The sequence below is a fragment of the Rousettus aegyptiacus genome, unplaced genomic scaffold, assembly GCF_014176215.1.
Source record: "Rousettus aegyptiacus isolate mRouAeg1 unplaced genomic scaffold, mRouAeg1.p scaffold_m13_p_6, whole genome shotgun sequence".
NCBI lineage: Eukaryota > Metazoa > Chordata > Mammalia > Chiroptera > Pteropodidae > Rousettus > Rousettus aegyptiacus.
The window spans coordinates 73376671-73388738 of NW_023416309.1; the positions used below are offsets into that span (position 1 = coordinate 73376671).

Here is a 12068-nt window from a genome sequence, read left to right on the forward strand (position 1 = left end):
TCTTCCAAAATGGTTTCCGCCAATTCTATCCTTACGGCTCTGACTTGTCGAACTTCCCTATCCCAAAATGTCGGTAGCTGCAGCACCAATACGGCGAGAAACCTGACTCTCCCCGCCCTCCTCTCCCATTCTCCAGTCCCACGGCCTTCGCCCGTTGGCGAATTGCTTGCCCTTACTTGTCATGGCCACTGTCCCCCTTTGTGCCGGAAGCTTCGCGGGGGTTGCTGGGATTGGGGTTTTCCCCTCCCATGTGCTCCGACTGGCGCTAAAAGTTTTGAGCTCAAAAGTCTAGAACCACCATCCTGAGTGCAGGTGGTCGCTGGGCCCCGGGGTACACCTGGAATCCGGCCTCGGAGCGTGCTTCCCAGGACAATAATACGCTCCCCTGAGGTTCGGGTAAGCTCTTGACTGAGCCCGATGAGTCCTCTCTGAGACAGGAGCCATAGGCTCCATTTATTTTCAGCTAGGGAAAATAGTGGGGATTGGGGGTTGGGCATTGGGGACTGGGCGATTTAGAGTGTGTGTGTGTGTGGCGGGGGCGGGGGCGGGTTAGAAGCTTGGCTGGAGGCACTAACAGGAATGCAACGTTGGGAGGCCTGAGTGTTTATAGTTAGGACTAGCTGAACTCAAAGCTGAAAACCTGGGCGACAGCGTAGGACTTTGGGGAACTTTCTGCTGGCCTGAGGGTTTCTTCCCCACCCTTCTACCTCCATTCCGGCTGTGGGGAATCCTGAAATAACGCACAGAACATCAGAGACCGAGACTCGAATCTCGGAACTTTGGAAACTTATAGCTCTTGAAATTTTAGAGCCATAGTATTCTGGTAGAATCTTGGGCTCCATTCCGAAATGATTATTCGCGCAGATCTGGGAAGCCCACGCTGCTAAGGTCCCATAACTTTCGGACCTTTGTCCTTCCTGGAGTAATCTTTCCAACCTGCCTCCGGCTCCGCTAGATAGAGAAAATCCAATTAAATATTGTCAGTTGTGAAAGTGGAAAGTGCTGAATGAGAGGTTTGCCTGCGAAACCGGGGAGGATTGTCCTGGTCTGAGAGGCCCAGGAGCCCTGTTATTGTTTGGGTCTACATATACATTTCTGCCACTTGTAGCATTTCCGGTTTCTTTCTTTGGAGCAACTCATATTCACTCGATGAGAGGGAAGTAGAAAAAGAAAAAGCTTTTTAGGCTGGTGGCTATTACTTGCCGAGGGAGGCTGATAATCTCCTCTAATTTTATTTCTTTCTGGACTACTCAATTAGGGCTTTCGGAAAGGAAGGGGATCTTTGTTTTGATGCGAACCTCAACCCCTCCCCCTCTTCGAATGGTGTGTTCCACCCAGGGCGACTGCGATCTAGGCGGAAGCTACCATTACGTGGGACAGGGTTTTAAAAAGTGCATAGGGAAAACCCTGGGTACTTTCGTGGATGGTACATTTGAGAATTAAATGATGAAACAGTGTAACGACGGATAGTTTGTTTCTGGCGGAGAAACAACTAATCTTGCGTCTGGCTTTGGACTAAGCCATTCCAACTTCGGACGCAGACTGAACGTCGTGAAAGCGGAAGGGGCGGACCTTGGGGCGGGGTGGCCCCGAGGTCCGAAGTGCAGCGCCCTAGCCCTTACTAGTTGTCGCCTGTGGGAGGCGGCGGAGCCCGTTCGCAGTCCAACACCCAGACTTCAGTCCTGCATCTTCATCCCACAGGACCTGGTCATTTTATTCAGTCATTTACAATGCACCTGCTGAGAAACAGACACTGCGCGGTACCAATGTGTTTATTTTTTTTCTAAATTGAGGTTGCATTTACACCCACTACAATTAGACACAAGTTTTAGCGGTTAACCACCCTGTAACGCCTTTCAAAGTACGGAACATTTTTATTGCCTCGGAGAAGTTTCTTGTGTCTTTTGCCAGTCTATCTCCGGCGCCCACCTCGATTTTTGTCATCATGGGTTCGTTTTACCAGTTGGGGAACTTCATGTAAATGGAATCTTACAGTCTGTGCTCCTTTGTATCAGGCTTTCCTGAAGCATGATGTTTGTTAAATTCATGTTATTGCATGATGTATCGGTGGTGTGTCCGTATCTTGCTCTTTTTTACTTAGTATGTTACATTAGATGAATCAACCATCGATTGTTCATTCTTTTGATGGTCATTTGTTTCATGGTTAGGGTTATTTGGAATAAAGCTGTTATTAACATTCTTGGCCAATTCTTTTTGTGGTTATGAGTTTTCATGTTTCTTGAGTGGATACTTAGGATTGAAATTGCTAGGTCAAGAGAAGTAGAGAGTAGATCTCTATTTTAACTATAAAAAATTCTAATTTTCAGAGTGATCGTACCATTAACTATGTTCATCAGTTTTCATGTGCTTATTGGCCATTCCTATGTCTTGTGAAGCGGCTCTTCCAAGTCTTTTCCCCCATTTAAAAAATGTTTTAATTGAATTGTAATGGTTTTTATGTTCCAGCTACGGTTGATTATCTTTTGTCTGATAAATGTGTTTTCTCTTGACCTGTTGCTTGCCTAAAGGAACAGAAGATTCATCTTTCTCCTTTTAATTGTTTGCTGTGACCCATTTAGGAAATCTTAACCTAAGGTCATGAAGATTACTCTTGTACATTTTCTCATGTATTTTCTTCTAGAATCTTTATAGTTTTTGGTTTTACCCTCAGGTCGATGAGCCATAATTAACTTAAAATATTTTTTTTATGATATAAGAGTCAAGATTCTGTTTTATTTTATTTTTTCCTAAATAGATAGCCAATTGTTCTAGCTCTTGTTGAAATAGCCTTACTTTCCCACCGAATTGCTTTTAATTGGAGTGCTTGGTCCATCTATATTTAATGTAATTATTGTTAGGTTTGAGTTTAAGTCTGCTATCTTAGTACTATTTTCTATCTGTCTCCTTTGTCCTACTCTTTACACATTTGGGGAAGAAATAGCAATCGTACACAAACTTTTTGAAAATATAAAGAGGAGGTAACATTGCCTGACTCATTTGGATAGACTGGCATAATCCTGATAGCAAAATCAAACAAGGACATTACAAGAAAATTTAAACCAATATTCCTGCTAGCATTTATGTGCAAAAATCTGACAAATTTTGGCAAATCAAACCTGCTAGTATATAAAAATGATAAATACATCCTGACCAAGTGGAGGCTATCCATGACTATAATGTTCATTTAACATTCAGAAATCAGTGTAAAAGATTAAAATCCTGTGATCATTTCAACAGATGTATAAAAAGCAGTTGACAATATGTAGCAGTTATTCGTGATTTTTTAAAAAAGAAAAACTAGCCTCCCAGAAAAGTAGGAAAAGAAAACTTCCTCTGTCTGATGAAGGGGCACCCCCAATCAAGTTACCATTAACAGTATATATAATAGTGATAGGCTGAATGCTTTTCCTCTATAATCAGGAACAAGAAACGGATTCGATTCTCGCCACTCCAGCATTATACTGGAGGTCTTAACCAGGCAAGAAAAAGAAATAAAGATTAGAAAGGAAAAAATAAAACTTTATTCACATATGATATGATTGTGTACACTCAAAAAAAATCCTAATAGTCCATTTAAGAACTACCAGAACTAGTAAGTTGTTATAGCAACGATACGTGCTTTAAAAGCACCATACGTAAATTGTATTTTTGCATGATAGCAACCATTGAATCTAAGCTTGGAAAATGAATTTTAAAAACAATGCCATTTACAATAGCATCCAAAATCATGGCATATTCTGGTAATTTAACAAAAGTTGGACAAGAGTTCTATATTGAAAACTATAAAAATACTGGTGAGAATTTAAGGAAGATTTAAAGAATGGAGAAAGGTACCATATCCACTGATTGAATCACTCAATGATGTTAAGATGTTGATACCCCCCAAAATTATTTAATTCAACCCCAGTCAAAATCCTACCAGGCATTAATTAACCAATGTCACCATAAAATTAATTAATTAATTAATTAAAAGACCCTAGCAGACTTTTTTTGTAGAATTTCACAAGCTGATTCCAATATGAAAGAATAGTACGAAGTTGAAGGTCTTAAACTACCTGACTTAAAGATTACTGTAACGCTGCAATAGGATGACAACAAATGAATAGAACAGAGTTTATTTGTGTCTTATTTTTGTCAAAATTTAATTGCACAAGTAATGTTTGGATACCATCTTTTTTTTTCTGTTAATAAAGCTAAAACTCCCTTTGACTATATACCCCCAGTTCCATGAGCATGACTATCCCCTCTCTGAGACCATCATATTATAGTTTTGTGAATTTTTATTCTTGCTTGTGTTTCATACTTTTACATACATATGTTTATAAGCAATATGTGGCTTTATACTTTTACATAAACTACTTTCATTACCATGTTTTGCTTTTTTCCTTCAAATCACATTTTTCACCCAATCCATTTCTAAGCTATATCAGGCTACATCTATTCAGATAAATTCATTTCCTTAAACTGCAATAGTAAATTTGTCTTATGGGTGAGTATACCACATTTAATTTAGCCATTATCTCTACTGATGGGTAGTAATATTGTTTCTTATTGCCTAACATTAGAAATAAGACTGACTTAAACATTTTTGTGCAAGAATCCTGCTGCCCCTGTGCAACTGCTTTTCTGGGGAGTCTACCTAGAAGAGGTTTAGCTGAGTTAGGTTTGTGTGTTTTCAGTTTTGTGACATTGCCTTATTACTTTCCAGAAGCAATTTTTCCCCCCAAATAGCTCTGGCCAGAATTTTTTTTTTTTTATACCCGACTGTGAATGAAGCCAGAGGAGTATAATTATTTAGAGCTTGGGTGTGGCCTCAGACTGCACAGGTTCCAATCCTTGGCCCTACCTCTTGGGAGCTTTCTGAGCCTGGGTAAGTGACTTAATTCCTGTAACTTTAGTTCCCTCAGCTGGTGATGGTGATAATACCTACCTTCCTGGCTTTTTGAGAGGATTAATGAGATAAGCCACTGAAAGCAGTGGGCCCTAATAGAGCCTATAAGCAGCAGCCATTGTTATGATATAGTTATCTGGCCCTCCCTTCTTTGGAGTCCCAACTGGGTTCATTTCCTCCCCAACCTTTTAGGTCTGGTTCAGCTTTTGACAATTTATGGTATCCTGGCTCCCTGATGTTCATACCCATGGGAAGTATCTGCTCTGAAAAGTTTTCCGGAATAGCGATGACTGTGCCTGCTATTTTGAATGAAGCATTGAGACTTTAGTTGCTACCAAGGACTGAAAGAGGGAAGCCTCCTATGTGTCCATGGGACTGTCCCCTGGTTGGATTGACACCTCGGGCCCACCATCCCAGGACTGCCCCTCCTGGCATGTTAACGAAGTTCCCTGAAGGAAGCGAACCAGCATTAATGGGACAATACACAAAAGCTTCCCCCATTCACAATCAAACTTCTCACTCTAGAATAATAATATAGAAAAATTAAATGGGACAATCATACAAACCAAAACATTTGTTACGCTCTTACTATGTGCCAGGCACTTTTCTCAGCTCTTTACATTTCCCTTAATAAGTAAGGTCCTACTATTTTAGAGCAAAGGACACTAAGGCACAGAAAGGTTTAATAAACTCCCAGCTCTTAAGTGGAAAGCCTGGGATGCTAGCCTGTCTGCCTTTAGAGCCCATGCTCTGCTACAGCTGCCTATGTTTCTCGGTCTCAAGTTCTTTGCACTAGAAACAAAGATGAGTAAAACTCAGTTACTGTACATGAGGAAGCCAAAAATTAGCCTCTCAAGATAGGTAAGGTCATGTAGCAAACTTGAGTAACAGTACATCACACACTAGGGCTTTTGACTTCTGAGGCCCCTCTCCATTCAATTGAGCTCCCTTCCATAAAAGTCTCAATTTTCTTTTGATCATCGATCTAGGGAGTCCATAATACTTTTCCCCCATCCCCTCGCCAAGGCAAATGTTTTTGGGATTGCTCCTTTTTAATAAAGCTCATTCAATCACCTGTGTACTGTGAGCCTGGGCACTTAACCTCTTTTAAGACTCAGCTTCCTCTCCTGTAAAGTGTCAAGTGTGGTTATCTAGACAAATAAGATAACCACTTTAAAAGGTTTTTGCAAACTAATTATATAAGGAAGAAAGCCTTCTATCAACATAAAGGTAAAGGTGAAGTTCAGGGAGACTAGAGAGAGCTCAGCAGTGGCAGCTGCTTGCTGGAGGCAGGAGGATATTTGTCAGCAAAACAGAAAGAAAAGTATAATTTGCAGCATGTATGTTTCTTAGCAAAGCGGATTGACAAATTTAGCATAAAGAAAGATGATGAAGCCATTTGAAAGCTGGTCTGGGAGAAAGAGATGATAGCAGCAGAGGCTAGTGCAGGACTCTGGCTCAGACTGGGACCTCCCCACTTCTCTGTCACCCTTGCTTCTTTTACCACTCATAACCTGCTCACAGCCTGGGCACAACAATTCACTTATTGCTAATAGTATGATAAACAAGACATAGAACTTTTTTGTCCTGAGGAAGTTTATATGCAACTAGAGGAAACATGAATAAGGAAAGGTATCAGACAGTGTAAGTACCATGAGAATTAAAGCAGGTGACAGAGTTTGGCTGGCAGTCTTTGAGTGTTCTGGGAAAACATCCCTAAAGAGGTATGATAATTCAAGTTGAGGTCTCAGTGAGGAGCCTACCCTGCAGTGATGGTGAGAACAGTGTTCCCTGTTGAGTGAACTGGAGAATGAAGAGAAGAGGAAGGCAGCCAGTGTACCTCAAGCATCAGGGAAGGGAAAAAGTGCTAGGAGATGAGATCAAAGAGGCAAGCAGGGGGCTGATTGTGAGGTATTTGTAAACCAGGATAAGGAGCTGACCCAAGGGAATGGGTGGGTGAACAGTGACAGAAGATACAGTGGTTCTTCGGGAAGCTTTACAATAAAGGGGATCATGTGGGGAATGTGAGGGTCAAGGGAAGTATCTTCCCCCAGATGGAGGGAATGGGCTGATAGTTACTTCATCCTTATTACCAGGAAGGAGAGCAGAAGTTAGGTACACTTTTCATGAAGGCTTGTAGATTCAGTGGTGGGAAGATTGGAAGTCCTTCTGTTTATCTTTTTCTCAAGGAAGTGTGTGGAGAGTCTGGTGAAGGGTGAAGCAGGCAGCCTGGGTTGTAATAAAGTATTTGAAGAGAGAAGGTATAAAGGAGGAGTCTTACTCTTCAGGAAGTCAGGAGGTTCTTGTGTCTCAGACCCTGGTATGTGTTGTCAAAGGGGGCCCTCCTGCCTCAAGGCTGGGCGACCTGGTTCTGAGTGTGTCTCATGCTGGGTCCTTGCTTCTCCCCCGACAGCAGCCACACTGCCTTCCAGGGAGCTGCAATGGATATGCCTCAGTCAGAACTCAATATGGAGGCCCCTCTGAGTCAGGAGACATTTTCAGACTTGTGGAAACTGTGAGTAGAGGTCTCTTGGGAGGGGCAAGTTCACTGCCTAGCCTGTAGTAATCACTCTCCCACCCCATTTCCCAGCCCCTTAGGCCTATAGAAAGCAAAAACCAGTACTGACTTTCTGCTCTTGTCTTTTAGACTTCCTCAAAACAACGTTCTGGTAAGGACTGGGGGTGAGAAGGGAACAGGAGCTGCAGGGCCAAGGGGCTAGGAACTTGGCCCTCTGACTCTTGTCTATTCCATTCGCAGCCCCCCGACATATCCCTGCCAGTGGATGAATTTCTGCTGCCCCCGGACCTTGTGAACTGGCTGGATGAAGATCGAAATGAATCCCCCAGGGGCCCAACAACTTCTACAACAATAGCTGCCACCCCAGCACCTGCCATCTCCTGGCCCTTGTCATCCTTTGTCCCTTCCCAGAAGACCTACCCTGGCTGCTATGATTTTCGTTTAGGATTCCTGAATTCTGGGACAGCCAAGTCGGTAACCTGCACGGTCAGTGACCTTGAGCGGCTGGGTTCCATGTGATAGTTTGATGCCTCACCATATCCCCCTGGGTTTTTCTTTTCAGAACCCTGGAATTTTTCTCAGCCTTTGTCTTCTTGTCTGTCTATATCTTACCTATTTAGTCTGTTACCTTTGACCTCTGTCCAAAAGTTGAGTTTTCCCCCTTGACTTTGGGCTTTCATCCTTCTCAGCATCTCATGGAGCCATGGAACTTTTCTTTTTCTTTTTTTTTTCTTTGCTCTTATTCATTCCTTAGCTTTTGTAAATAAGCTTCTGGAATGTAAGTCCCCAACTCTGCCATCCTTAGTTACCCTTCCCACATGGTACATGGCTTCTAGTTGATGCTTAAGTAGTGTTTTTTCTTTTGACCCCCTGGATGCTTGATCCCCTGACCTTCCATTCATTCTTCTTTTCCTACAGTACTCTCCTACCCTCAACAAGCTATTTTGCCAGCTAGCAAAGACCTGCCCTGTGCAGCTCTGGGTCAGCTCCCCGCCCCCGCTGGGCGCCCGTGTCCGAGCTATGGCCATCTACAAGAAATCTGAGCACATGACAGAGGTGGTGAGGCGCTGCCCTCACCATGAGCGCTGCTCTGACTATAGTGATGGTGAGTGATTGGGGGCTGCAGATGAGACAGAGCTGGTGCCCAGGGTCCCCAGGTCCCTGATTCTTCCTTAATTGCTCTTAGGTCTGGCCCCTCCTCAGCATCTTATCCGGGTGGAAGGGAATTTGCGTGCTGAGTATTTGGATGACAAAAACACTTTTCGACATAGTGTGGTGGTGCCCTACGAGCCACCTGAGGTCTGCTTTGGCTGGGGTCTCTTGTGGGGAGGGGCCTGGAAGGGTTTTTCATTGGCTATCCGGGCGGGAGATAGGGGAGCTTTCTCCTGCTTCTTCTTTGGCCTTCCCACAACACTGAGGCATGGAATGGTTATCCCCATTCCACAATTGAGTAAACAGCTTACAGAGACAACAGGCTTTCCCAGGGCTGGGTGGCCTCACCTTGGGCCACTGTTCTCTCCCAGGTGGGCTCTGATTGTACTACTATCCACTACAACTTCATGTGTAATAGCTCCTGCATGGGCGGCATGAACCGGCGGCCCATCCTCACCATCATCACACTGGAAGACTCCAGGTAGGGACCCGCATACCACCCTTCACACTGGAAGACTCCAGGTAGGGACCCGCATACCTCCCTAGTCTCTGCCTGTCACTGTCTCCTGTGCCGGGCCTCTCAACAGATTCCTCCCGTACTACCAGCCCTCCTTTCCTCTCACTCCCATCCCCATATGTAGAACCAGTGCTGCTCCTTCCCAGTTTTCTTTTCTTTAGCTTTGTGATCTTTCTTACCTGCAGCTTCTCTAAATGACTGGAGCTGAAACTTAGGCTCCACATAGGATGAAGGTGGTTGAAAGTAGGTTGGGGCCTGGTTTGCAGGAGACCAGGAAGATAGTGGCCACCTTTCTAACTGCCTCCTTGTTCCTTCTCTCATCTGAGTAGTGGTAATCTGCTGGGACGGAACATCTTTGAGGTACGTGTTTGTGCCTGTCCTGGGAGAGATCGGCGCACAGAGGAAGAGAATTTCCAAAACAAGGGTAAACCTTGTCCCAAACAGCCCCCTGGGAGCACTAAGCGAGGTAAACATGCAAGACGAGGAAGTGGAAGAGGCAGAGAGGGTGCAGTTCTACCCCAAGTTCACTCTTCTCACCTTTCCTTACCTCTTTCCCAGCACTGCCCACCAATACCACCAGCTCCTCTCCCTCACCAAAGATGCCATTGGATGAAGAATATTTCACTCTTCAGGTACCAAGTCTAGGAAAGACTAATATTCAATCTCTTGCCCCTACTCAGTGGAATTGGATAAGGGAATAAAAGATAGAAGTGTAGCATATGTGAGGTTTGGCCCAGATTCCCTAACCGTCCTTTCCTCTGGTAATGGAGACTTGTTAAGGTTCAAGTCTAGCACTCAAAAAAGCTTTTTCTTCCTGACTTCTTTCCCTGCATTTAGGACATTTGCCATCAGAGGGCAGTAGTGCCTAGAGACAGTAGCTCCTGTTGTGCCTAACTTCTGCATGCCAGTTTGTACCATAACCTACATTTTAAAGGGTCATCTTTCAAAAGAAAATTGTTGAGGAGAGCATGAAAATGTTTCCATGACTTTGTCTAATACTTCTGTATCCCTCTCCTCCCCTGCCATAGATCCGTGGACGTAAAAACTTCGAGATGTTACGAGAACTGAATGAAGCCTTAGAGCTGAAGGATGCTCAGGCTGGAAAGGAGCCCAGGGGAAGCAGGGCTCACTCCAGGTAAGTGTTCCCGCCTAGCCCTACTCTCCTACCTTCATATGTTGAAAAGCCTGGGATTCCATTCTAATTCTACCTTCAAGGTAAAAGGCAACTGATCCCCTCCCATTGGGTCCTGGTCTTGCCCAAACATTCCTTAGTCTTCCTCCAGTTGGATCATGTAACTGCTTCAGGGGGTGTCCACAAACCCCTCAAGCCCAGATATAAGCATGGATATTTCTTTGTCATTTCCAGCAACCTCTAGCTTAGAGGTGGGGGGTCTCAAACAGCAGCCCGAAAACTATATAAGTATCGGACAGAGCTGGGGTTTGAGGGCAGATCCTCAGCCCTGCTGAGTACCAGCAAGTCCTTTGTGGCCTTGTTATCTCCCCTCTCAAGCTCAGTTTCCTATTTTGTCAAATGCCGTAAGGAACAAGTAAGAGATTAATTAATACACACAAGTACCCAAGGTGTTCTGTAAACATGTATGCAGTTGGTGACCATTTTAACTTAAATTCCCCTTACTCCAATTTTAGACCTTTCAAAGCCTAGATCTAGGAAGAGGATGCCTGAGCCTCTTAATCAGATGATGTTATCTCCCTTTCCCCTTCTATCTCCCCCACAGCCACTTGAAGTCTAAGAAGGGGCAGTCTACCTCCTGCCATAAAAAACTCATGCTCAAGACAGAGGGGCCTGACTCAGATTGACGTCCTCTGCTTCCTATTCTCCATTAACACCCCCACCCTCATCCCCCTTCCCTTGCATTTTTGGTAACTTAGTTGCTTAAACTTCTGTCTGCTTGGTACAGATGTGCCTCAGAAACACTCTAGAATTCCGTTTGCCTTGGCTCTGCTAAAGAAGTTGGCCTGCACTGGTGTTTTTTGAGGGAGATGGGAAAAGCTGGGATGTTTCAAGCTTATTTAGCTTTTAGGATTTTTACTGTGACGATTGTAAAGGTATGTCAGGATTAGGTTTTAAATCAGCCATACAGTGGGTTGCAGGCTAGCCAGGGAAGCTATTACAAGTTGTTGAATTTTTCCTAACTTCATAGTCCATATTGATAAAATGCTAATTATACCTACCTCACGGGGTTTATTGTGAGGGTTAATGAAATAATGTATTTCTGGAACTAGGCACTCTCAGGGGTGCTGGTTCCTTGTCCCGTTGGTGGATGGGTTGATGCTTTTTGTGACTGGGCAGCTGGTTAAGAGGAGGGAATTTCCAAATCCCTTCTCTGCTAGCCTGGCCAAATCCTAACTTGTTGGTGAACCCCAGCCCATAAGAATTTCACCTCATCCCATACCTTGCAGGATTCCATCCCTGGTGTAGGATCTGTGTCTTCCAAGATCTCTTACTTCACCCAGATGCTCAGGGTCAATTTCTTTTGCACTCTGCAAAGCACATCTGTATTTTTCACCCACACCCTTTCCCTCTCCTTTTTATACCACATTTTTGTATTATTTTACAATAAAGTTTTGCTACAACCCGTGTATCTGAGGGGTATATGCCAGTATAGGCTGCCTGGGGTCTGCGATGCAGGGGTGAATTAAGGAGGTGATATTGGGAGACAGCCACCTGAGTCTCCAGAGAATGTGGGCTAGGGGGCCCAACACCCGGGTTCCGGGAGGAGAACAAAAGCTGGAGACTGGGTCAGCCTGCAGGCTGCATGATAAAAAGGGAGGGGGTTACACCATTCATAACTCAGGAACCAACTGTCCCTCCTCCCCTCCTGCCAGGGCTGGCACAAGGTTCTCTTGCCCCTGCTTCTAGGATTCAGCTACTGCCCCCTTGTCGGCGTCTCACCAAGGATTATGGGATTTAAATGTCTGATTTAGCAAGCCTGAGCCTCTGAGGTAGCCATCTGCTCCACAGGAAAGGA

At 44.4% G+C, this 12068-nt stretch overlaps 1 protein-coding gene across 3 annotated transcripts; it reads left to right on the forward strand.

Annotated features, from left to right (window-relative positions):
- The first annotated feature begins 245 nt into the window (after positions 1–245).
- TP53 (tumor protein p53) lies at positions 246–11681 on the forward strand. 3 transcript variants are annotated; one of them, XM_016154772.2, is made up of 11 exons: positions 246–396; positions 7305–7406; positions 7539–7560; positions 7650–7895; positions 8328–8514; positions 8596–8708; positions 8933–9042; positions 9408–9544; positions 9637–9710; positions 10107–10213; positions 10815–11681. In XM_016154772.2, exons 2-11 carry the CDS (start codon positions 7333–7335, stop codon positions 10894–10896), a joined length of 1152 nt encoding a protein of 383 aa, XP_016010258.1. In that variant the 5' UTR covers positions 246–396; positions 7305–7332; the 3' UTR covers positions 10897–11681. The 3 variants fall into 3 exon arrangements, with proteins under 3 accessions (XP_016010258.1, XP_036078506.1, XP_016010259.1); XM_036222613.1 differs by having other exon boundaries at positions 264–396; positions 7308–7406; XM_016154773.2 differs by lacking the exons at positions 246–396; positions 7539–7560.
- The last annotated feature ends 387 nt before the right edge of the window (positions 11682–12068 follow it).

Excerpts from the sequence above, each read along its gene's own strand:
- TP53 (XM_016154772.2), top strand. The coding sequence starts at position 7,333 with ATGGATATGCCTCAGTCAGAACTCAATATGGAGGCCCCTCTGAGTCAG. Across the intron at positions 7,561-7,649 it reads TTCCTCAAAACAACGTTCTG|CCCCCCGACATATCCCTGCC; the intron begins GTAAGGACTGGG and ends TTCCATTCGCAG. Across the intron at positions 9,545-9,636 it reads CCCTGGGAGCACTAAGCGAG|CACTGCCCACCAATACCACC; the intron begins GTAAACATGCAA and ends CCTCTTTCCCAG.